The sequence below is a fragment of the Macaca thibetana genome, chromosome 7 (genome assembly GCF_024542745.1).
Source record: "Macaca thibetana thibetana isolate TM-01 chromosome 7, ASM2454274v1, whole genome shotgun sequence".
Lineage (NCBI taxonomy): Eukaryota > Metazoa > Chordata > Mammalia > Primates > Cercopithecidae > Macaca > Macaca thibetana.
In genome coordinates, this window is record NC_065584.1 from 74437164 (window position 1) to 74464796 (window position 27633).

Genomic DNA, 27633 nt, shown 5'->3' on the forward strand with positions numbered 1-27633 from the left:
AGAGCCTTGTTCTTTTGTGGCCCCAAAGTACTTGACCTGTATGATGTTTCTCACTTTATGCAACCTCCTGGCTCCTCTTTCCCTGAATGGCTGTAAGCTATTTAAAGACAGCAGCCATATACAGTGACTTCTGTATTCTTACAAAGTATTTGAAACTTGTGGGGGATGAAGGGGAGTGTTAAATGACTATAAACTGTCAGGTTGGAGATCATGCCTATACTTTGTTAACCACAGGTTTTTATCAACTATTTGCAAGTGAAGGAAGAGTAAGAAGGAGGAAAGGGAAGAGAGAATTCATTCCAGTCTTTATGGATCAGCCAGATTCTACCATGGACCCTTCTGAAACAAAATGTAGAAGCCATCTCATCCTTACTGAACATTACGATATTGTTGAACATGGTGCAGACATGGGCTTATGGGCTCAAAAGTTTCCCTGCTAGTTAGGCAAAACAACTAATATGATAGCTTAGGGGAGGCTCTTCTTGTTACTACTAGTTCCCAATCCCTTCTCGCCTATAATTCTAGCAGTTAATTTAGAATACTATGTAGTAGTTCTTCCACTCCATAACCATTAGTACTAAAATCAAATTATACCAAAAGTTCTAGTTCCTATGGCAATTGTAAGATGACATAGTGCAATCATGCTTAGATGCCTTTCTTGAAAGCATCTTTACCAAGTCATCTATATTCCTACTTAAAGTCTACAGCTTCAAACATATTCCAAGTGTGACCAGCCCTATTTAGGAGTTTTCTTGTACGGATATAATTTAAACATTCTAAATTTTCATCCATTTATCTTTTTTCTCATACTCTGAAGCCACACAGAAAATATCTAACCCCCCCCCCTTTTTTTTTTTTTGGAAATGAGTCTTCAAATAAATAGAGAGGGCATTGATGCCCCTTTTAAGTCACGTTTTCCAAACTAAACTTTCTCAGGCCTTTTGCCACGCTTCACGTAATATGATTTCTAGTTTACTCACCAGTCTGGTTATTCTACTCCAAATGGCATCCAGCTGTCTAGGTTGGTGTGATGGCTGATGCAACCACAGTGTGGTGTCTGAATGTGGCCCACCCAAAATGGGAATGAGCTTGCAGCCCCATTCTAGATCCTATATCCTTTCAATGAAGTATAATGTTGATTTAGTATTTGGGAGAGCCATTTTACATTATGTATGTATACTGAGTTTACATTTGATTCAAACTCCTAAGTTTGTGTTAGTCTTCAATTCTTGCAGTTACTGAGACACCTTACTCATAGTCCTGTGGAGTCATGATTTCCAGAAAGAATTTAGAAGATAATAATCTAGGACTAGTCTCTGAATAATTTTTCATTGACTAAGTCTTAGGTAACAATTTCTGACTGCTTCAGAATAGAAACAGGAATAGTCCTGAATCACATCAGAGTCTACTAATTTATATGTCATGGCCCATACAAAACCTATAATAGAGATTCTGAACAAAGTATGTGTAAGAAAAAAGGAAATAAAAATTTGAAGACCTAGAAAGAAATATGATCCTTTCTGTATCCTTGAAACTAATCCTAGGTTGCAACAAAGGTAATTCAAAATTTTGAGTACACAATAGAATAGCAACTCCCAAGGTGTATTTCAAGAAACATCAGTTCTATGAGATATTAACAGATATTAATGGATAAATGAGAAATAAGAGTAAACAAAAATATAAAGTAAGACTTCTTAGGGCTTTAAACTTGCAAATGCTCAAGGTGCTATCTCAGACCTGATGGAACATCAAAATTATCTCAGAAGACTGTTAAAAACCACCAATTCCTGGACTTTACCCTATAAACTCTGATTTAGTAGGTGTAGATCGAGGCCCAAGAATGCATCCTATGAACAAGTGTTGGGTGATTCTGAAACTGCCAGTAAAGGCACTGCTTTGGAGAACCACCAGGATTGACTATGAGCTTTTTTTTTTTTTTAAAACGCAGAATCACATAATAGTTTCCTAATGCACATAGTTGAAAGATAATATGCTAAATTTAATATTACTTTTGACAACCTAGAAAATGAAAGCACCATAAAGGCCCTATTTATAAACTCTGAATGAACAGCGATCTGGAGTATATTTTTATTTTACTCCAAAGTTTATCTCAGAAAAACATAGCTACCTTTTCCAAATACAGTAAGCGGCCTACATATCCCAAACTTGTCTGCTTCTCCAATTCTATGTCAAAAGGCATATCTTTCACAGATTAAAAAAAGTGGCCATGGCAACATTTATCCTGGGAGCAGTACCAATGTGGCACAGTTTTCTATGATTGAAGGCAGAAGTGTTGAATCGATGGCAAAGTCTTAGTGAAAAAAAAAGTTTTGAGTAAGTGAGATGATGAGTTTGCAATGAATTTTCTCTAGGGCTAAGTAACTACAGTTTCATATTAGCGACCTTTAACATTTATTTATCATGAAGTTCACTGGCAAAATCAATTATTATTTGTCTCCTTTTACTAGTATTTTTAAATATACTATATTTTACCCTGAGAAAATTTCTAATTTGGGGAGGCAAACATTAAGATTGGAAGCACTCACAAATACAAACTCAAGCAAAGAACTGAAATTTGGCGACACACAAAAAAAAATCACAGTACTTTCACAACGAAACTTTGCTCTCCCAAAAACGATATATAGCTCCAAAGACGCACACATAGATCCACTTACAAATACGGCACGCACACAACCATTCTGGGAACAGCCAGTTACTACACATTGCGCATCAACTAAATAGTGCAATTCATCTAAATTATTTCAGCACAAATAATACTTGCCCTCCCTTTCTCATTAACATTCTCTCAAAGGATGGCTTTCTAAAAAGAAAAAAATAAACTCATAAGAATTTCGGAATTCCAAGATAAAATCACAACAGTCAAATATACAGCTGACATTTTAAAAAATTTTCTTTTTAAAAAAAAGACTAAACATATGTTTTTTTTTTTCTTAGTAAAATATAAGCAAATTTCTTTTTGTTTTAAAAGTACCTGCAAAATGTGACTTCCCAAATGTGCTTCAAATACTTCAATGGCTAGTGCACTGGGGCTTCTCCTTCGCTGTGCACCTATAACTTAAAAGAAAAAGAAAGAAAACAGAACAATTAAGTTGGAGCTCTGATTCCTACCTTCAGCTTAGTTTCTCTTGAATGGCATCACTGACTAGTATAACAATGAGATCTGAACCACCACCCAGTATTAATTTTAGTTCTGAGTTGTCTAAGCATAAAATAGCCTAGGTTGAATTTTCAACCTAGAATATTGACTTTTAGAAACATCAAAAAAAAATACATTCAGACTTTAAACATTTTCCTTTTGGATGGTTTTCCCTATACCGGAATAAAAACATGTCAATGTTCAGGTTCCTTTAAAATAAATTAGTACACTGTTTTTCTTAAAATTAAGGTATTGATTTTTTTTAAGCATCTGCATACTGCCTTATCTCCCCTCCAACCCCACCCCCAGAGAAAACTAAACTGCTTACATCTTCTAGGCTAGAAAAAAACAAACAGGAAACTTTTTATATTTTCTAATGCAAAAACTTCATCACAATTTAATCAGCACAACATATTGGATAAGACATTCTCATTCATGATCATTTGCACTAGTGTTAAGCATCCTGAGATGGCTGGATTTCACATTTACTGCATATTCATGTGGAACTATTCCTATAGGACTGACAAGAAGCCCAGGTAGATCCTTGGCCAGCATGTGCCTCACCAGGACAGTGACAGTTTCTTATCTGGAGTTCCCGAACACTCCTGTTTTCTCACTAAGACTCAATCCTCTTCCAGGCAAGCTTCACACGCTTTGCCTGCAGATGCCTACCACACAAGGAGTCCTCATAATCCTTAACAAAAGGGGGTTTAATGCATAATAACTGCGGGATTCAGAATTGAGTGTCATCTGTTTATGTTTTTTTTTTTTTTAACGTGGGGTGCCAATTTGTTTTAAACCTGTTCTTCTGCCTATTTTTTCTTTCTTTCTTTCTTTTTAATTTAATGGAGTATAATTGAGCAATGAACTATTCACAGATCAAGCAGCCCCCAGAATCACAGCAGATTCAGGGAGACTCCAGGGATGCGTTGTGGTCAGAACAAATTTATAGACAAAAGGGGAAGTAACATACAGAAATCAGAAGTGAGGACATCATAAAAAATCCATTCTCTTTACACTGATTTATGAAAGAAAAGATTCAGATGCTTGCTATATTTCTAACAAGTAAATTCCCCATATCTTCCTGCTTTTCTTGAAAATTTTATTACAAACCTCTGCTCTCTCAAGCCCAGATACTACTAATTGAAAATAAAATCAAAATCCCTGCTTTCTTACTTTCAGAAACACTTTCAACTAGTTGACAAGAAAATTCCAGTGAAATACTGCTGGGATAATTCTGTTGCATTTCAGTTACTAAGTTGGTCAGTTGGCTCCATAGCTTAGTAGGGATTATAATATAAATGCACTTGTGATTATTGTGCTATGCAAAGTAGGGAGTTCACCCCTGCAAATGTGAGTTTGTGTCTGCAATGTCTGCAAGGCACTGTGAAAATGCGTGTGTGTTAAGTATCATTATTACTGACAAGAGAAAAATAACAGACGCATTTTTTTCAATGGGAAAATTTATAAAATATAATTGAAGAGTGATTATTATCAAAAGAATATTCCAGCTGGAAGGGATCTTAGAGATCTCTACTCCAGCCTCCTCATTTGCTTCAGAAGCAAAACACACAACTAAAAATCTTAAAACAGAAAAATCAGTTTACTATGCTGAGATTAATCTTTATTATAAATATAGACATAGGGTTTTTACAATTTTAATATTCAGATATACTTAAGACAGTACTACTGTGTGTATGTGGGTGTGCACATTTCTGATTAATTTCCTATTCTAACATGCACATTACTCCCTTCAAAACTCCTTTGGCATTTTTGATAATGCAGCTGTCTTGCTGAATACTGTTTTCAGTTTCTAGAGTGTTAATTGCACATTATGGTAGCTTGGTGTGAATGATCCCACATGAATAAAATCTGCAGCCTTTTTTTTTTTTTTTTTTTTTAGATTATGGGGGTGGGTGGCTTTTGGGAGGGAGAAGCGGGGGAGTTGAAAAACTTCTCAAGTGTCCACTCTGTTTTTGAGGCAGTAATTAGGATTCAGAAAGCTCCTTATTAATAGCTCATAATTGCGGGGGGGCACGTCAGGGCCTCCAATTACAAAGTTCAAAATAAATCACTGCACCTCACCAAAAAAAAAAAAAAAAAAAAAAAAAAAAAAAAAAGGCCTAATTTTAGATAACAGAAATCATTCTACAAAGAACTGGATTACGAGGGGGCCAAGGGAATAACAGCCACCAGATTATAAGGAACCCTAAAACATCACAGAAAAGTTCACTTACTTAGGAGGCCCAAGATGAAAGCTCCAGTAACAACATAAAGCTGCTCAAATGCCTTCTGAAAGCATAGAGGCTGTTGTCTTCTGTGGGGCTGTGTGGGGGTTTATTCAAGTCTGGCTATTGATGGCCTTTCTTTTCCTGCCGTTTCTCCGCTAGGGTTCAGGCTGTGCTCTGAGGAAATGTCTTCATCCATGAGTTCTATCTGTATAGTTATTCTTTGTTCTCCAAACCCCCTAGAAATCTGAGTGTGCACCCCCATACACGCTAGCATAATATACAAGTATCTTGCAAGTAGTTTCATGCTATTCTATTCAATGGCATTTTTATGTCACTGGAACTTCTCTTGATTTATATGTTTTGCACTTACGCAGGTGATGTGGGCTGTAATGACAGTTCCTAATTTTACAACCAACATAAATATGTTAAACAGGAGCCCATTATGCCCCTGGTAGGAGCCCAGCTTTAACTTGAGCATTAATGCTAACTGAATAGATGTTAAATATGTACTTTTTATCTTGCACTTATCCTATCACATTTGGCATTTTGAGAACTGAGACAATAATCTGATAACTCAAGAATACTGCAAACACAGGTACTTTGTTTCTCCGTGTTAATCTCATTATGTTTATAGAGTATCACTAATGATCTAAAAAAAACTAAAGGAGCATTTCCTCAATGGGATCTGTCATCCTCAAAAAAGTAATACATTGTTTATGGAGCTCTCTCAGACTTCTGTATTTTGGAAATTGACAGTGACTAAAACCATCTGGTAGCCCAGACATACTTACACTTATTATTGTGGAATGGATCACTGTTTCAACTGATCTACTGACATATTTCACTTATGTGTTTGTTCAACTAAAAGACTATTTTCTGAAATTTAAAGAACACTAAAAAAATTAACCTATACACACACCACACACACACACACACACACACACACACACACACACACGGGCTAAATAAATGGAATGTGCAACCATTTGTCTGTGAAGATTGTTACCAGCTCACTGAGAGTGAGACAGAGGAGCTACAGGAGTTGAACAGCGTATACAAACTAGTATAAAACAGAAAGCCCAAGCCATAGGAATTCAACTTAAAATTCAATTCAACATGTGCTAAATGCCTACTTGATGTTGAAAATTTCTAGCTAGTATAAGGTAACTAGTGTTACAAAACCTAATAAATAGTCCAAAACATTTTTAATGACATTTAAAACAAAACTAGGTCTGGTATATAATTATCAACACACACCACAACTCTACTATTTCATGTTTTACAAGGGTTAAAAATAAAACACCTAGAGTTTTAAGAGACTTTAAATGGAAGAGAAATATATGGAGAAGGGTTTATTCATTTTTTAAAAAATCAACTAGGAAAATTCTGATTGTCTCAGAAATCCAAAATGATCTGATGAATCACTAAGACTGTGCATTTGGCCTTTCTCTCATTAAAAAGGAGAAGATACACAGGAGAACCACAGTCTAAAACACGTATCTGAAAAATTAGTTTTGCCCCTCCACAATGTCAGCAGAAAAGTTCTAATCTGGATCCTTCAGCATAACCTCACACGGTGGTCTTTGAGAATTAATTCAGTGCAGTAAAAGGCAACCATTCTTTGGGGAATACACCAGGCCCTCCCAGTCATATTCCTAACCGGTGCTCCTCACCTCAGGGGAGGTACTCACGTGAGGAGGGCTGAGGATTAGCGCTCAGTGGGAGTTTGACCTATTCAGCCGAAAGGTCAGCTTGCCATGGAAGAACCCATTACAAAACAGAAGCAGGACAGCTCGGTGGACACACATAATGAAAGGGGAAAAGTCACGAGCCCGACTTGCCTTGTGCCCTGCCCTTTCCCTTCATAACCCCAGCTCCTCGCCAGCAGGGTTCACAATGGGAAGGTGGACCACAGGCAGAGAGCCACAGAGGGGCTTGCTATTGGAGGGATCCCTTGACGAAGGTATTCTGAAGTGAAGAGCAGTATGACACTGCGAGGCAGGGTTTCCAATGGATTGTTTTATTAGGCCAAGGCAGCCACTGGTGGATAGGAAAGATTGTTTCAGAGGTATCTTGTTTGGAGAACAAGATAATGTTTCTTATCCTCCCCCATAAGGTGGAGGGCAGTAAGGCATCCACCTTACTGCGTTAGTCTTAAAGTTCGGCAGGTAGTATCTCAGGAACGCCTGGCAAAAAGGCAGGCTTCATGCCCAGTTACTCCTGAGAGCTACCCTCCGAATCCTTCATCTAAGGGGCAAGGATCTGTTCCCACACCGAGCCTGGGGGAAGGGAGCACTAAAGGGCGTGCTTAATGGAATCCCTGGACATTGACTCCCTGAGCTTTGGCTGAGCAAAGTCAGGAGCTGAGAAAGAATGGAATATAGAATGCTTAATGCATCTTTCCATGGCAATAAAGAAAAGGAAAGGGATTTCCCTTGAAGAATCTCAATTAGCCTTCCTCACTGTAGGGCCAAAGAAGCCAGGGAGGGTTTTCCCAGGAGCCCCAGAAGTTCAGGAGGTATGTATGAATGTGTGTATCTGTTTCCCTATCAAAATTAAAATTTCTCAGTTTGCATGTAACATAAGCTAAGTCTTTATTCCGAAACTGGCTCTCACCACTCTGCCTTCTGTGAGGTCCATGTTCACAAATTGTATTCTTTCAATACAAAACTCCTCAGTGTTTGTGCATGCCTTAGACACGGGTAGATTTTCAGGTTTGGAGAAGAAACTGAAATAACACTGGGTACCAGCTAAACCCATATAGCTATATGACAACTGAAATTCTGTTGTTGAAATTCTGTATGTGAAGTTTTCATGCAATATCATTTCACGCAATATCTATATATATATATGATGCTCTGTTATTTGTTTTCATATATATATGAAAACAAAGAATAACTGCTTTTTCAGTGTACTTTCATCAAGATTAGTGTCTACTATTAAAATATAGGATAAATGATGACTGTAGAAGAGAAACAGGGACACGCATTGATAATTGGGCACATGATTAATCACATATTTGATAAATAAATGCTAGAAAAAAACCCCTCATGTATTCAGGAGTAGTACACTTTGGGTTTATTTTTAAATTCCTATTTAGGGGATTTTTAAAAACAAAAAATCTATCTTCATAATTCCTTAGACCTACTAACATGTTAGACCACCAATTTAGACAAAAAAGAATACTTAATCCAATGCAATTGAAACTTTAAGAAGTCTTATGATGATCCAAAATTTTTTGATGTAATACATATTTAAATATCTTCCACCATTTAAGTATGGGTTGACTGCATTAGGTAAAATAATTAGGGACCATGTGACTGTGTAAGTTTTAATACTTATAAATGAACTGCTTTTGGGGGAAAAAAAACCATGTCTGCTTTTCTTAAAGAAGTATATTTATATTGCTTCAACTATTTAAGAACTAAGGGGAAAACATACAATGTCTAATTGATCTGTTTAGTCAAGGGAGTGTTTACTATGCACTTCTCATCTTCTTGAGAATTAAATAGTATTCATATGATTTTTTTTTTTTTTTTTTTTTTTTTTTTTTTTTTGAGACGGAGTCTCACTCTGTCGCCCAGGCTGGAGTGCAGTGGCGGGATCTCAGCTCACTGCAAGCTCCGCCTCCCGGGTTCAGCCATTCTCCTGCCTCAGCCTCCCGAGTAGCTGGGACTACAGGCGCCCGCCACATCGCCCGGCGAGTTTTTTGTATTTTTTAGTAGAGACGGAGTTTCACCATGTTAGCCAGGATGGTCTCGATCTCCTGACCTCGTGATCCACCCGTCTCGGCCTCCCAAAGTGCTACGATTACAGGCTTGAGCCACCGTTTATCATTTTCTACACTAAAACGGCATAGTCCTCTAAATGTGAAATAGCAACCAAATATCACTGTAGTAAGTCTTGAAAATGTTTTTGTATATTTGGTCAGCAAAAATTACAGGGACCTCTTAGTACAAAGTTTCCATTTTAAAGGTTCACTTTGCCCACCCACCTTTCTTTTCCATTGAGGGAAATGAGAATTCCTAGGCAGATATTTCTCCTTCTGTAGCTAGAAAAGGGGTAAACGGCCTTTCTCCAACAATCTGGTAGTTACTATAGGAACTACTGTATGTCCCTCACACGGTCTACATATGGGGTGATTAACATTCTTCAAGAGAGAACCCCACTTCCCCTTGACAATGAGATCCTTAAGGCAGTGGGTTAAGCTGCTGTTTGGAGTGACAGCACTTGAGGGAATGAGGTCAACATCTGACAGTCAACGTCTCGGAGGACAGAACCTCAGGAAAATGCAGGCGTGATCCACAGCCTGGGCTGAAGCGTGGGGAGTGGGGTACATGAGGGAAATCCTCAAGAGAGGCAAGGGGTCCTGAGGAGTGGACTGGCCTAAAAGAAGAGGACATCCCCGAAGTACCTGAGACTCCAAACGTGCTCTTTCTAATTTAAAAAAAATGGTAGTTATTACACAACCATTCCAATTTTACTTAATTATTCCAGAAGAACAATGACTATAAAAGAGAGAGTACTTTTTTTTTTTTTTTTGTACTTTAGTCCTTAACAATTTAAAAAACATCCAAGGCTTTCCTAAGTATTTATTGGGTTCAACCACTTGATGTCACAGGGATTGATTTTGGATGTAAAGCTTAAAGTTAACTATTTAATTCCCTTTACACAGTGAAAGAAATGAGAATTTCCTCTTTTTCTTTACAAAACAAATAAAAGGTAAAAAATTAGATCATCCCCAAAACTAATTCCTATCTTTAGATTCCCAGCAGAGATATGGAGTATGCTGGGGTGTATCCACCACCTCCCTGCTGCTCCCACCACCCAATTTGGGGAAGTTTGGGGAGTGAGACAGTTAATAACGTGACTTCAGAATAAAGAATATAGAATAGGAGGACCTTTGAGGGCTAGCGAGTCTTGATTTTTAATCTAACATGAACAGACCAAGAAGACAGAAACTAATTTCTTCTGGTGTCAGGGCTATGGTGGCAAATAGGTACTGAGCCTCAGGCTGAGGCAGGCACTTTGTGGGGACTCCGGATGTGAAGCTGACAAAGATCCAGTCCACTGGGTGAAGCAGACCTGTGTGTAAGAGGAGGCCAGTGGGCCATGCAGAGCGGGCAGCACAGATCCCTGTCCAGGCTCCAAGTCCGAACACATTCCTGATGTAAGAAGGTGCCCTGCTTTCTGAGTACAATCTGCAGGTTCTAGCTTTGAACTGCTTCTGTTGTTGTTTAAATTCTTCTTCTTCCAGTGAACACTTTCCTCTACAAAACACCTACTGTACATATGTCAGGCAGGGATACCATGTGTCTCTCACGAATTAAGCCCACGGTTCACAGAAAGACACCGTGAGCTCTGTGATAACGGCTCTCAAAGGGAGGGACAAAGAGAACATATCAAATTTGGGATGTGAATACAGCACTAACTTCGCAAAGTTTAATACTTGACTTTTCATTGGTAGAAATTATCTTCCCTACAAATACACTTAATTTTTTTTTTTTTGAGCAGTTAAATTTTTAATGAGGGTTACATTTGGTACACTCCCTCGAGGGAGGAAAGGATGATTACACTTTCATTTTGCAAACTGTCTCAAAAGCCTTTCCAACGAGTGCCGCTTTACTGCTGTTACCTCCTCTGACCTCAGCAGCAAGCAAACAGTTATGGCATGATTCCACCCAGTAGGAAGGGGGTGGAGATTACCACTGAAATTGTGCAGTGTCAGTTGCACTTGCTGGTAAAAGGAAGACGTCCACATCTGGTATCTCGATTTTTTAGTTTTCAGTCAGATCCCAAAGCTTCGTGTTATGACATTTGTAACATCTGCTACAAATACTGAGGTAAGTCAGGCACAACCTTATTACTTCCAGTCTAATGCTCCATTCACCCTCTACTCCTTCGTAGGCCACTGATACAACAGGGAGCTAACGTTGATTCTGCAGGAAACAGTTTGTGTTTCTGTGGGAGAAAGAACACAAGGTCTCTTGCCTTCTCCCTCTTCTCTCTCCTGTTCCTCCATTCATATATTCAGTCATCCTCTCCCTCTCTCTCTCTTTCTCTCTCTCTCACTGTCTCTCTTTAGCTTTTGGGCCGCATCAATGCTTGGCATCATGCTCAGTAACTTGTTTCCTGCCAAAAGAAGAGTCAACATAAAGAGTTCTGTGAAGCAGTGGGGTATTGGCCCAAGGGACACAAGACTCTGCTTATAACAGCACCTGCTATTGAAAAGTCACTCCGATCAATTTCCAAAGCTCAACAGTCTCAAGCTATGGAATTACATTTATTCATCCAAAATGTAGTGAGGCCTTATAATACGGAAGGTATTAACCCCATTGATCAAAGTGCTAGGGATATAAGCCAGGCTCCTATTTCCACTTCTAGATACATTGGCAGAAGAAAGCTAAAAGTATCCATGGGAACTATTTGTTGAGCCTCTATCTGTGCTGGACACTGTGTCAGGGAATATAAAAATGAAAAGGCACCTCCTAACCCTCCAGATGATCAGAGTCTAGTGGGACACTGACATATAAGCAAATGAACAATATTCAATAAAAGTACATCTCTCAACTCAGGATGGAGGTAGGGAAAGGTGGAGTCAGGGAAGGCCTCAGAGTAAGGTACTGCCAGAACAGAAGTATGGAGTGAAATTACATGAACAGTGCACTATCATGGCCAGGACCCTGGGATCTACTGATGAGACACGAAGGCAAGGGCAAAAGCATGTTAACATAGCTACGCATGCATGTTACAGGTGCATCATCCTGCCCACGCCAACTTGCTTTCTCTTAAGCTGCAACAATGATGGACTGTCATATTCTTAGAAACTTGAGGGACTGGGACCCCACTCCACAGTGCCTTCTTGGGGCTCAATACTGCGTAACAGTCGCATAATTACAACTGGTAAACCAATGTTCATTTGGCACTGTCCAAAAACCTCAACTTTACAATTCTCTCTCCCCCTCCACCTAAACACCACTGCTTAGATGAAAACCCTGACATGTACACCTGTATCACAGCATCTGGCTTGGCACCGTGCTGGGCAACCGAGTCACCAGCCAGCGTGTTCTGAAGGGCACTTCTGTGATTCAAGTCACTTACTGTAGAATATCTGATACATTTCCAGGATGTGCTTGTCCTCTCTGCTGGGAGAAGGACCTCAATGGGAGGGGTCACATGATGGGGAGACAACTGTGCACACAGGAAAGGATTGGGGTTCTGGAGTCAGGCAGACCAATTTTTAAATCCTCCATTTTTCTCTAATTAGCTGGGTGGTCTTAGACAAATTAGGTTCCACGGACCTCAATTTCTCATTCTGTCAAAAGGGTTAATGCCTCTTACAGCAGTTGTGAGAACATGTGACATGCCCCGCCCTGATTTAATTTGCTCTCCTGCAGCTTATTTGCATAGTGTTGTCTCTCCCACTAGCATGTTACCTTTCCAAGCCAGAGGACTCATTTTGTGCTTTGCCGAAACCCAGCATTTAGAATTGGGCCCAGAACGCAGAAGGCACACAATAAATACTTGTGAATGAGCGAACACTCTAGAGCACAGTGCCCAGCCCACAGGGGCGCTCGGCACATGTCAGCTCTCTCCTCTTTGTTGTGAAAAGCAGAGGCTGGGCCAAAGATGACTTTTCTCAACAACTATCTTTATCCCAATTTTAACAGGAATATTAGAAATTTTTTCCCCTGTATGTTGTCACCAGCTCCTGCCTTTCCTATAGTGTGCTATCAAATCTATAGTGTCACCACAAACCCTGCGAGCCAACTGCAATCAGGGCCTCAAACCAGTGCAAACATTTCACACACACTTGGGCAAAGAGCCAGCAATTCACTGAGTGTCAGCAACTGCCCACTGAATTTTCTTTTGAAGGATTCACTCATGCCCTATTCCAGCAGTAATTGGCATTCGTTTTAAGATGCTGAATGCCTCAGACATAACTTGATGAGATAAATGTACATAGCCACCACCACTGCAAACTGAAATCAGCTCTTACAACCCCACCATCTTCCCTCTAATTTCACATAAACAAAAGCCCACACAATTTTCAATGGTAACTACGCAGGAGCTAGGTCTTACTTATGTTAGCTGATCAAGGTCTGCATCACCCTTGCTGCCTGACTGTTGGATACCTACAGAGGCTATGATTCAGGGAAAGTTAGAAAATAAGTAAGAAAGATGAGCACAATTTGGAGGGTGCAGATTAGTAAATAGGCTTATAAGACTGTCAGACCTAGAATCAAGAACATATCTAAGCAGTATTCTCATACTTATCACTACCATACAATGAATTAAGAAAAAAACACTTAACTTGAAGACCTGTTATTTAGACTCAAGGCTGAGTTCAAGCCTTTCTCTATTAGAGGTTCTTAATATGTTTCTTTCTTTGAATAACAGGGCTGTTTAAACAAACCCTCTTCATAAGATAATATTCAAACATAAAATTTTGCATATGCAATTACAAAAATTCCAGAGAGCTTCTGAAACACAGCCATAGACCCCAAGTCAAGAACTCTTGCTTTAGACAAGAGCCAAGCACCCACAGATGCCCTGTGTCATCAGTGGGACTGAACAACTGATTCACTGAGTGAATGAGTAAGTAATCAAATGAATACTCAAATGAATGAATGCAAGGAGATCCAGTCAAGAAAGAATGCACAACTAAGTCAGATACTTGTATTCTGTGAGGAGACTGTGGGACTGAAAGCAGCAGCCAGTTAGTTGGTTTATTCACAAAAACTGCCTTGTGGAATTATATACTGCTCCTCCCCTTCTAAATGCAGACAGAGGGAGGAAAGGAAAAAGAGATAATGAAGGTTTGCAAATGAAGTGGGTACAACTGTGCAATCAATCAACATTTTCTGAAAAAGAATCTGCATCACTTGCCAAAAATTTGAACTGAATAACTGAACTAGAATTCTGATGAGAACGGACTTTGCCACTAGCCAGTCATTTTTATTTGTTTTCCAGCTGTCTTGCTTCTCTTTTCCAGGAAGCCAACGGTCTCTTCAGTGTGGCAAGTTCAGGCAATGGGAACTTATTTAACCATGGTTCAAGGTATACTCTGTATTTCCTATTTTAATAAAACTTTACTGAGTGCTTACTCAGTGCCAGGCACTGTTAGTTGAAAAGGATATAATTCAACCATTCATCTAAAGATCCATTGAGGGCCTACTAAGTGCTAGGCCATGGACCACCAAAGAGTGAACAAAGGAGACAGACAAATGGGCCTGGCATTCTAGTGGGGAGCCAGACGACAACAATAACAGCAACAACACATGCACATCTCCATCTAAGCAGCAGTATGAAGGAACAGTTTTAAAAGGGGAAGGGAAAAGAAGGGACAGAGATTTCTGTATTCCATGGAAGATCAAGGAAAGCCTCTCCAAGGATATAATAGGAATAGAGGGACATGATGTCCAGGTGAAGGGAAGAGAAATATAAAGGCCCTGAGATGAGAAAAACTCAGGTTCACGAAATGATAGGGACCAGTACCCTCAAGGAACTTAGAGACTCAGGAGAGAGAAATACAAACTGTAAAAAAGTAATGGTTGGCTGGGTGCAGTGGCTCACGCCTGGAATCTCAGCACTTTGAGAGGCCGAGGCAAGCAGATCATGAGGTCATGGGGTCGAGACCATCCTGGCCAACATGGTGAAACCCCATCTACAAAAATACAAAAATCAGCCGAGCATGGTAGCAGGCGCCTGTAGTCCCAGCTACTTGGGAGGCTGAGGCAGGAGAATGGCGTGAACCCGGGAGGCGGAGCTTGCAGTGAGCTGAGATTGTGCCACTGCATTCCAGCCTGGGCGACAGAGCAAGACTCCGTCTCAAAAAAAAAAAAAAAAAAAAAAAAAAAGTAACTCTTTACTTGGAGGACTGCAGGAAAAGGAGCATCTAACTCCAGTGAAATTCAAAGATGTAAGAGAAAAGAGAGCATCTGGGCTAGACATGAGTATTAGTTTTCCAGGCAAACAAGCCATGGATTGGTGGGGATGAGGGGAGCATTTGGGTAGAGAGAACACATGCGATGGCACGAACTGCTGAGCAAGACACGGGAGATTCACACATAGAGAAGACAGGTTGGGCCCAGTCACAAATGGCCCTATCAACACTGCAAAGGAGTTCTCAGTTCACACATGGCATTCAGCATTCATCTGAAAAGTTAGAGCACAGAGGGACACAAGCATGTGTGTGTGTTGTATTACCCGAGGTGTGGTGCAGAGGGTGGAACTGTGTTTGGAGGAAAGCTGAAAACGTGGCTATTGCACGGTCTAGCTAATAAATGATGATGTGTTGACCCTAGTAACTAAGTTAGTAAGACTGCAGAGAGGGGTTCAATTCTAAAGGTATTTAGGAGGTAGGATTAAGAGCGCTTTGTGATTAACTCCTAAGGGAAAAGTGAGAGTGCAGTACGAATTCCAAGGGTCTGAGTTGGCACACAGCATAATGGTTTCTTCCCTCCCTGTGATAGGACATTGAGGAAGGCAGGAGGGTGTTAAGGAGAAGATGGGAAGTTGAAGGGAGGTGTCTTTAGGACAAGCCCATCGTGATGCCTAAAGGGCCTCAGGCGCAGAATTGAGTTTTTGGCAGAGACCAGGATTTGGCTGCACGTCATTAGCACACAGGTGGGATTAGAAGCCATGGGAGGACAAAATGGGAGTGGGTCCGGAGAACATCTGCATTTATAAAGAAGCAGAAGCGGGGAACCTGCAAAAGCCTGAGTGCAGCCAGCCAGAGGAGAGGGTGGATAAAGAGGCAGCGGTGTCCTAGAAAGAACAGAGGACATTTTAAGGAGAGACTCATGGACTCTGTCAAATGTCATGGGAGAAACCTGAAGATCTTGGGCAGGGGCACTGCAGTCAGTTGAGCAGCAAATGAGAGGTCAACATTTCTGAAAATCTGGATGGGAAAGAAAGGAGAGTAAGGGGTTACTCTCCTAAGAAGGGAAAGTAATGGGAACATACCCAAGGTTAAGGGATTTTTTAAAAATGACTTTGGATATTTATACCCTGAGAAGCAGCAGCAAGCAAAAGCCATGAGACAGAGATGAAAAACTCTTTTAAAAAGCTACAAAATTACCAGGAGTTTAGATAAAGCTGAGAAATCAGCAACACACTATTTTTTTCAATATTTCACTATAACTTGATTCTACAAACTTAATGTACCATGGTGTGGTGCCCAGCCCCCACAATGGGGATCTCAGCCTCCAGCTCCTCCAGATGATGTTTAAACAACATAATGATCTATAATACACATTCAGAGTTAGACTCGGATAGGGAAAGCTGCCTGAATATATCTAAACCCAAGCCATCACTGTTCCCCCAAAACCTCTGTCCCTTCTTGCCCAATGTTAATGAGTCTCCACTCTGCTAGTCCTACAGGCTATACCAGAGCTGTCTCACCATGGTTTTCTCCACTGTGTAAATAGGAAGTCCTCTGCAAGGACCCCAGTCTCTAGAGTGACTTTCCTACCAGCTTCACAAAGACATGAAACGTCATATATAGAGATTTACAGATACCGATATGCTACAAAAAATGGAAGACTCCATTTTGGGATGATGCTGTTTTGAGGCTTCCTCTTTACTTCATGCTACCAATATTATCCATCACTTCACTCATCAATAAAAATGTTCTCTCCTGGTCCGATTGGCTCCAAGTTTTCTGTCTTTGTATCTCTTGCCATGGCAAAAGTTCTCCAAGAGTCATTAATAGAGGAGTTACTTGGAATTGCTTTTGGAGTCCCTACAACTCCTGGATCGCAAAAGCAACAAGTATTTCTTCCTTGCAGCCAAGATCTGTCAAATACCCACAGGCAAGTATCGCAAGTGATTATTAATATACACAGGTGTGAGCTAAAAGAATATTAAATCATCAAAGAAAACTAAAATGCATTATTTAATGAATTTTGATTATGCCAATAAAGAGAAAGCCAAGATTTCTATATGTGGCAGACAAAAAGGCCTTGTTTCCCAATAATATTTTTTACAGAAGCCATTGCCTCATCATCACTGAGGTTGAAGTTTCTATCTGGCAAGTGAGAAAGAGATTTTTTTCTGGAATTTCAAAAATGTTTATACAAACTTCATCCTCAGTACTCAGAAGAAAATACTAAATGCTTACCTCAACTTGCTCCCCTTAGCTCTCCTCTCGTTTTTGTTCCTCTCTGAGACAGTCTGCTTTAAGGTTTTCAGATTCTGATAAGACCTATACAGTCACTTTCATTTTCTTGAACTAACTTACTTTTATTCACTTGCATCATTGCTCTTAAGTCATTATTTTCTTCAAATTTTTACCCAAAGTTGAGATGAAGTAAGCTCTACATATTGTTGCAAGTTTATTCCCCTCTTATACTGGTTTTGATTTTGTTGGAAAGAATTTCTTCCACTGTTAGTATCAACATATGTCTAGCTCTGTCCTCTACAATATCCATCAAAGGATCTTGCAATGTTTATTCAGAAAGTATTCAGGAACACTTAAAAAGATGGGAAGACAGCTGTAGTTTAGTATGACACTTGCTGGGGGTCAAAAAGTGGGAGACAATTTCTGGGAGTCAGAAAACTTTATTTCTAAATAACAGCCCTGGCATTTACTAGTTGGTGAACTTGGATAAGACATCTGACATCCAGATCTTAGTTTCCTCATCTGTAGAGTGAGATAATAATACCAGTCCAAAGAGTTGTGGCAAGGGTTAAATGTGTGACAGTTTTCTAGCACACACCTAGCAAATAGTGATAAAACAATAAATTTTAATTCAATCTGAATTTTTAATCTCTCTGTAGCAAAACAAAAATGAGTGCTGACTAGATGCTTTTGATGAGGAAGATTAAAGAAAGTCACCAAAGTGGTATATATGACTTTTCTGTCACTTTCTAGGTTGTGCCGCCTTGGGCCAGTTAGAAAAATCTCAGAGAAATGTGGTTACCAGAAAGGTGAACATACCGCTACTTGCTTTATTTAGCATGCTGTTTGAGAATTAAATGAGATAGCATATGTAAAGTGCCTAGGACAATATCCCACCCATAAGGGGTATTTGCTAAACATTAGCTCCTTTCCCCTTCCTCAAACATGTGTATTCTTGGAGCTATTTGTAAATTTTTTTAAACCACAGATTTTTTTAATACTTTAAATTCTGGGATACATGTGCAGAACGTGCAGGTTTGTTACATAGGTATACATGTGCCATGGTGGTTTGCTGCACCCATCAGCCTGTCATCTACATTAGGTATTTCTCCTAATGCTATCCCTCTCCCAGCCCCCCACCCACAGACAGGCCCCGGTGTGTGATGTTCCCCTCCCTGGGTCCATGTGTTCTCATTGTTCAACTCCCACTTATGAGTAAGAACATGCATAAACTGCAGATTTTATAGAGTAAATCACATGTCAAGCCCTTCTTCAAAACTGGAATAATGGCAACATTTATTAGAGATGGAGTATCTTGGCATATATGAAAATCCTCAAGACTATAGCTGAATATTGATTGTATATTATGGATCTTGAGTGTAATAATCTTTCGTGAGAGTACACAAAAAGAAGTGGTATGGCACGGTTGCTTTCTTATACTTATGTGTACATACACGTATATGCATGTGTGTATGTGTCTACAGACATTTTTAAATCTTCAACTTACATTTTCAACTTCCAAAAACATATATACATGGTAGGCATTGGGAAGCTTGGTTAAATTATGACTGCCTAATGCAGAGACGTATACACCCAAGCACTCCTACTACAAAAATGGTAGCAGCCTAAAGTTAGCTTCCATTTTTTTTTCTAAGGAGGATACAGAGTAGAAGAAACCAAATAGACTACAGCATTTTACCCCTCTGTTCCCCAGTCCTCATCGGTCATGTCATGTTTGTCGTCGACTCCATCTGGGCAGCAGGTGTGGTGCTGCACGGCTGCGGGTATTTGATTATTGACTAGTGTATATTTCCAAAGGGCACAACAGACTGCTGACTGGCCCTCAGTTATAACACGAGGCAATCTTCCGTGTTTATACATGTAAGAGTTGAAAATAAAGAAAAACTGATTTTGATTTTTTTTTTTTTTTGACCAGAGGCTTTTAACAAAGCCTCCATATATATCAGTCAAACACTGAGTTTGGCAAGCTTGTATAGAGTCTATTAAAGGGGGAATAAGGTTCATGAATTTCAAGCTTGGAGGGCTCTAATTACCTCATGCTCAAACTTTAACTACAAAACTCAGATAAATTGCTGCAGTAAAACCATAGAAGATCCTCCACCTGATTTGTGCCAGTGCATCTAAAGCTCAGTGAGGCTGATCCCAGTGAGGTTTTTCAAATCAGTCCTAAGGGAAAGTGTTCCGGACCTGTCTCTAATGAGTACGTACGGATTACTTGGATGTTTTGGTAAAGCTACCCAGTAAATTAGTCAATCTGAAATTTTATTAGCCGCAAAGCATTACAGCAGTCAGTCATATAGGCTAAGAATACTGGGGGAATTAAAGTCATTTTAAGCATCTATTAGTCAGGTATCACGAATCTGTTTCAGGCCCCGGCTAGTAGTTGTAACATTAAACTAATTGGCTAATAGTTATAGCTGTCTCTTCAGTGCGTTTGTTCTTAGAGGTGTGATCCCTTCTTGAACCAATTTATGTACACCCAGAGGGGGGTCCTATTTTTTATTCTAGTTTAATGTATGATTTAGATTCAAAAGGAAGAAAAACAGGTAGGGGGGCAGTCTGTATGTATAAACCATGGTGTGAAACAGCCAAACCTGAACGCACATACTGCCAGCCTAAAAGTTGAAATTTAGCAAACGTGGCAGAGGAGAATGCAGAAAACAAACATGCCTCTTAAATATTCGAAACATCCATATTTTATCAAAGATGCACTGAGGAGAAATGTGGATTTCCCTCTGCCTGGTCTTACACTCTCCATGGCTATTTATCTAGTTACAAACTTTTATAGATGTGAAATATTTTAAGAAGTCCTTTAGAAATGGCCCGAGGTAATTTCAAACTTAACAGACCCTGTCCCACCAGAGCTCATTACAGTGAATTTTATAACAAAGTACCCTCTACTTAATTTTCAGAGCCTAGCCAAGCGTACGAGAAATGCAGCTGCATTAAGTGCAATTAATGGTACAATAAAAGCAGTGGAGGGCTGTTTAACACCCAAGAACCAGCAGTAAACACTGGCTTCATGCTCTCCAGCAGTCAGTGATGTGCCAAAGGACGTGGAGTGTGAGATTTCTGTACCAAAGTGGGAAACGCCTTTCTCCTGCTAGAGAAGAATTTCCTGTCCTTCAACATTTCCACCCAGAGACTGTACAAAAGGATATAAAGGTACTCCCTCCAGTCATGCCACTAGCATCCTCGCTCCCTTTGAGCAGGGATCCAACACAGGAAGCTCATATTCCCATCAGGACGGGAAAAGGACAAATTCAGTTCCAACAAAAAGGAGTCTAATAGCAAGTTACTCGTAATGTACAAAATGATTTGGTTTCCTAACTAACAAAGTGGACTGTCAAATGACAAAAAAAGGAACAAAGTAGCCAGTCAGAATAGTTTTCAAACAAGCCAAAAAAATCAAAAAGTTGATGAGCAGAAACAACTATAATGATACTGCAAATCTCTTTAATGATGAAAAATCACTTCTTAGAATCTGAGTATGAGAGACATCCAGAGATCAGCAAAAACCTCACTGGTTAATAACAATCATGGTTGTTTGAGGGTTGGTCCATCAGCTAGTTAATTTGTTAAATAAAATATGGTCAATCAGGTCTGGAAAGATGATTACACATATTCAGCTTTCATAAGCAACTGAAATAATTCTATCATGGAAAGAATTTGATGAGAATGTCTCTTAGTAACCTGGTTTGGATTCAGGGCCCTACCCCTCTATTTCAATTTCTGGATGAAACTGTTTTTTAACGATATAAATAGGCTAGGAAAAACATTTAGATTATATTTTTAACTATAAAACTCCTACCAACACATTCAAGTGCGGAGAATTCGTCCTAATTACAACATTATAGACATGGTTAGCCTAAATAAAGAAAAGCCATAGTTAATCCCCACATTTCATTTTCTTAGAAACATGCTTCTGACCTCCATCCTCGACAGAATTCCCCCGTGAGCTTTTGTACTCATGGGGAAATGGAGGTACTGTGGTTCCTCCAGTTTCTGATGGATGCCCACTCGTGGTTGGAAGGGCTCATGGGCAATGAGAGGACCCTGGCAAGGGCAAAAGTGAAAACTCAAGCAGGAAATGACAGGAGGGAGCCGGGACCTAACTCCAAATGGAGGCATTTTAGTGACACCAAACTAAGTCCCTCTCCCTCAACAAAATTCTAACCCTAAACACCTCTTCCAAAAACAGGAAACATGCCACATCCCTAATGACAAGTAAATCAACTATTACAGACCCATAGAAGAGGAAGCTTCTCTGTGTAACTGAACAGACATGAAAGGGAGCTCCAGGCCTTGGCATGGCTCCTGGGCTCTAGAAACGGCTGGAAACACTGGAACTACTATGTGAACAAAGGAGCTTTTGCAGTAGAATTCCGCTGCATTCTACCGAGAACGTCTTTAAAAAACAGACAAAACTGGATACATTTTCAAAAAATAAACAATCTTGTCTTGGACAACTCACTCTGTTTCTGACTGGTCTAAAAGATGGTTTAAAAATCACTCACTTGTTCTAATAGTTTCCAAATCAGGGGTTCCACGACGAGCCCTCTCTCCAGAAGGTTTGCTAAGTCGATATTACTTTTCAGTAATATCAAGAGTTTTCCCTATCTACATAGGGTTTAAAGATGTTTATCCACATGCAATATTCAATTGACAAATTACCTATGCTTAAGAAGGCTCCATCCTCCCTGCCTCTGCACCCTCAGTTTTGCTGGGTCAGAGGGGTCCTCATGATGGGAAGGGAGAGAGCAGCTGGATGACAAGAAGAGTTCGGGTTCTGGAATCAGACAGGCTGAGATTTCAACCATGGCTTTGCTATTTGGCAACTATGGGATATTAGGCAAGTTATGGAGTCTTGCTGAGTCTTGATTTCCTCCTCTCTAAAATGCTTGTTCATAGGGTTGTTAGGTGAATTCAAGGATACAAAATGTGAGCATACTCGACACATTCCTGTTTTGATGTCCAATCCTCTCTACCCCTACAGGAAAAGAACTCTTGAGAAACAGGGACCTTCCTGGAAGACAGGCTCCTCCTCACTCACTTTCTGGTGCTTTTACTTACAGAGTCAGCCCTCCGCATTGGCTGATCCTGTATCTGCAGATCCAACCAACTACAGATTGAAAATATTTGGGGGAAAAAAAAAAAGGATGGTTGTGTCTGCACTAAAGATGTACAGACTTTTCTTTGTTATTGTTCCCTGAACAATACAATGTAACAACTATTTACATGTAATTTATATTGTATTGGGTGTTATAAGTAATCTGGAGATGATTTAAAGATGATGTATGGGAGGATGTACCTAGGTTATATGCAAATACTACACCATTTTATATCAAGAACTTGAGCATCCAAGGATTTTGTTATCTGTGGGGGAGATTCTGGAACCAATTCCCCATGGATACCAACGAAGGACTGTACTATTCTCTTGGCTCCAACTACCTGTCACCCTCAACTCAGTTTATACAAATCCTGTCATTCCTCATTCAGCAGCCACACATATGATGCCCTCCGGCAAGGAAGAGTTGGGAAAGCATCTTAGTCTGCTTTAAGCTCTTATAACATATTCCACACTGTTCTAGCAGCCATTTTATATTTTGTTAATAATTTTCTTGTGTGTGTGCCCACATTTTAATTTGTGATGACTATTCTTATTTACAACCCACAGTGCCAATAGCTATTTATGAGTGGTCTTTCTAAAAGCATTTAATAAATGTTGTGAGTTATTTTCCTTACCTTTTGATACAGTGTCTAATATTATACAAATAACCCCATTAGAAATTGGTCTGACTTAGCAAACATACTTATTTAGAAAGTGAATCTTCTGAGTAGGTAAAAAGATTGTTAATAAACCACAACAGCAGCATGAACTGATGCCACCAGTTGGCTTTTCTCCTAATCCCTAGAGGAACTGAGCTGTACTAAGAGAACTGAAATTTGACAATGTGGAGGAAAAGAGCATTTTTGAGCATGGAACTCTTTCAAGGTAAAGGTTATTTTATCTCCCTTATCCCAGTGGCAGACTTAGGATGGTGGACATGGAGTAACCTTAGGATAACTGGGTACTTGTGGCCTGGAGGAACTTATTGGCAGGTGTAAGGAGGCATCAGCAACACTGATGGAAGGTATTTGGGAAAATACTGACCTATTTTGAAATGCTTCCCGGCTTCCTACCATGTTAGTGCCCAGATGAGGTAATGATATGTCCTCCTCCCTCAGGACCATAAGGCATCCCGTTCCCAGGAACTGTAATACATGAAAGGATTCTCCATTTTATCCCTGGGTTCCATGATGGGTATACAGGCTTTGCGGACTCACCTAGGAACTCAAGCTCCGCTTAATACTTTTTTTTTTTCTCATGGCTTTATAAACTGAAAGCTAAACATTTGTGTTTATAAAACTAACTAATACATCCCAATTTTCTTGAGGGCAAAGATCACAGTTGAAATTATCCTAATTTGAAATTAACATTTCCTTTTTTGGGGGGTGGGGGACAGGGTCTCACTGTGTCACCCAGGCTAGAGTGCAGAAGCACAATCAAAGCTCACAGCAGCCTCAACCTCCTGGGTTCAAGTGATCCTCCTACCTCACCTCCCAAGTAGCTGGGACTATAGGCATGAGACACCATGCCCGGTTAATTTTTCTGTTTTCTGTAGAGACCAGGGTCCCACTCTGTTGCCCAGGCTGGTCTGGAACTTGAGCTCAAAAGAATGCCCCCACCTCAGCCTCCAAAAGTGCTGAGATTATATGCAGGAGCCACTGCGCCACCGGAATCAACATTCCTTTTTTTTTTTTTTTTTTTTTTTTTTGAGATGGAGTCTCCCTCTGTCACCTAGGCTGCAGCACAGTGGCGTGATTTCAGCTCACTGCAACCTCTGCCTCCTGGGTTCAAGCAATTCTCCTGCCTCAGCCTCCTGAGTAGCTGGGATTACAGGCACGTGCCACCATGCCCGGCTAATTTTTTTTGTATTTTAAATAGAGACCGGGTTTCACCATATTGGCCAGGCTGGTCTCGAACTCCTGACTTTGTGATCCGCCTCCCTTGACCTCCCAAAGTGCTGGGATTACAGGGGTAAGCCACCACGCCCGGCCCTGAATCAACATTTCTATGTGTCCCATAGTCTTTCCATAGATATTTGATGATAATAATAATCAATTTCAGGCAACTAAGAGTGGCTAGTGAAGAATGAAATGAAATTCCCAGAACCAGTATCATTCGAGATACTTTTATGTTAGTACTTAGCTGATATGTGAAAAACAATGGAGAAAAATTTGTGGTCTCGGCAGAGGGCAGCTTGTCTCTTGAACTGCACATTTATCCTTAGGCTAGTTATACCAGCTCATGTGCTCCAGGCAGAGTCATAAAAGTTTAATTCTGTATCCTTCCACCTGGCTAACCTGGATTTTGTGAACACAAGAAAAGGAAGTTAACTTCAAGAATATCAATCTACTTCCTTCCATGAGCTATAAATGCACTCTAAAGTAAAAGATACATATAAGGATCTCTTGACCTAGCATACCTCTTAACTTTCAGTGCAATTGACTTTATTTTCCTGTCAACTACAATTTTCACTGAAGACTCCTGACTTCTTAGTGGCATAATAAAGTTTTGTCTAGGATTACAATAAAAAGATTCCATAATATCTATGACCTGAACATTCTACATTTATTTTTAAAACACATCTGAAAATCAGCACAAATGGCAATTTGATGTTTGGGCCCTTGAAACCAGATTTTCATCCTCTTGCTTCTCACATTTGGTTCTTTTAGGGCGAGTTTCATTATATAAAAGCTTAGTTTAGAAGAGAGGTTTGCACAGGTTCAAGTGAAGTTTACGTGTATTTTAGTTCGACATATTTTACTTTTAGAGTAAATTAGTTATTCCTGTGTTGCTTTTGGAAAAATGGAAATATTCTAGAACACACTCCTTTGCCACATCCATCCTTGTTAACAATTCCCTTAACCACTTGACCAAGTGAGAAGGAATAAAAAGGAGGTAGTAGACGGGAGCTTGCAAGCAATTTCCTTCCACTCCCTTCACTGATGACCCTTGCCCTTCACTATTCTTGCACTTGCCCTTTCCAGTTGCATATCCAGGAGGAGTTATGGTGACAGGCATAACTCCTGGCAGGGTGACATTTGACTCCACAGAGCCGCACACACCAACAGCATGATGCCTGTAACTTCCTTCTCTCCTTCTGGTTTTGCATCATGGCATTAACTGAAATGGTCTGGTCTTACAGCAGTTCCAAGGGAGTGGGATGGAGTTACCTACTGACTTACGAAAGGCATGTGAGGAAACTACATGCAATTAAATTTTTCAATGATAAAGAGAGAGATAAACTGACAAAACTGCTTTATTATTTGATTCAAATGTTGAATTTCAGCTGTAGTACACAGTATTTTATTTTATGAACAAGTAATAGAGTTAAAAATGAAGGTGTAGAATGTCATTCCATAAGCCTGAGGTTCACTTACACAGTGCATATTGTTCAACAACTATGATCAGAGACTTAGTTGGCACTACGGAAATGATTAGGAATAAAAAGGGGTATGGTTCCTGCCTTCATGGAGATTACGGGCTTTTGGACTGGGATTACAGCAAATGAAATTCAACTAGAAACACAGCACTGATTATGGCACAGCAGTTATATATGCTGAAAATGTCAAAATATGGATGTCACTGGGTTGAAAGAGAAATTTTGCTCACAGTGAGATAACTAATTGCAAATAGAACGTATTCTATAAGAATACAGATAATCTTTACACATGAAACTTAATTTGTCATTTTTAAATTCAACATTTTCCAATCCCTGGTTATGTAAATATGTTGTCTATCCAAAAGAAACCAAGTTTGTTGTTCTGTCCTCGCTCCTTTGCAAAGAAAATCACAATTTTGTTGGGTAGGTAACGTGCCCATTGCTGGGAAATGAATAATAATCAGTTTTAAGCCACTCATGCTAATTTCATCCCATATTTGTATCACTCTAAGAATGGGAATATGACCCAGTTCTGCCTAATAACATGTAAAGGGAACTCTCCTGTGCAACTTTCAGGGAATACTTCACACTTCTTCACATTTCCTTAAAAGCTGTTGGGTAAGGATCTGACACTTGGTGCTACCAAAAATATTTGCATGAGGCGACAAGTTTTGAGTGGAAAAGGCAATGCACTGAGGACGCCAGAGCAGACCTAGGACCTGGCTTACCTTGCTGAGCTGCTGCACTGCCTAGGGCTGCCTACCTACAAACTTCTACATGGATAATTCCATCATGGTATTGCTTATACAATTGCATGTTACATATTCTGTTATCTGTAGTCAAATATATTTTAACTGACATACCTGGTAGATGTTTTTAAACCACAAACAATACCTTGCATAGCAAATATCAAGATGTCCCTCTAATTATTGGAACATTTTAAATATTTAAGGAACTGACTCAGAAGAATGTTCCAGAAGCATTCCAGGTTTGAGATAGCCCTTGTCATGAATGCCAACATTATTTTACTGAAGCCTAACACTGGGGAACATGGAATGGTAGGGGGCCAGGCAGAAAAGAGAGTGATGGTGATGTATGTATAAAAATCATACAGGGGAAAAAAAGATTAAATGGAAAGGAATTGGATATAGTAGCAGAAGTGGCACCTAAATATTAACTACATTTCTGGAAATAGAAATGTGAATCTCTACAATTCAAGCAGATTAAGAGAAAACAGTTACGGTGTAAAGTTGGGGACGATGAGAAAAAAAGAAAGCAGGAGGCAGTTAAAGTGCCCACAAAACAAACCCTGACTCATTTCAAAAGAGTTTCAAATAAGCCCCAGTTTGACAAAGACCTGAAGGTGCTAAATCACCCCACAAAACACATCCTAGGGATGTGTGGATTCAATTACTGAGCAAGAGACCACCAGCAGTAAAGATGTTATTTGTAGAATTTCAATGCAAAGCAAATGTACAGATGTTGGCATAAAAGCAGAACTGTCTGAAATGGAATTGAAGATAGAAATCCAGAGAGAAGATTAGAAGAGATAAAGAATTAAACATGCAATAAAAGAGACATTACACGCATGGCATTGAGCTTGGACAGCCA

The 27633-nt window shown here is 39.8% G+C and overlaps 1 protein-coding gene across 13 annotated transcripts in view; it reads right to left on the reverse strand.

Annotated features, from left to right (window-relative positions):
• The window catches only part of NPAS3 (neuronal PAS domain protein 3), an 866046-nt gene that overhangs the window by 436403 nt on the left and 402010 nt on the right, over positions 1 to 27633 (reverse strand). For 7 of the 13 annotated variants that reach the window (XM_050798323.1, XM_050798320.1, XM_050798316.1 and 4 more), the window contains one exon: positions 2993 to 3075. In XM_050798323.1, the coding sequence (XP_050654280.1) occupies positions 2993 to 3075 (83 nt within the window). The remainder of the gene's footprint in view (positions 1 to 2992; positions 3076 to 27633) is intronic. The other 6 variants (XM_050798322.1, XM_050798317.1, XM_050798329.1 and 3 more) reach the window with 1 other exon arrangement.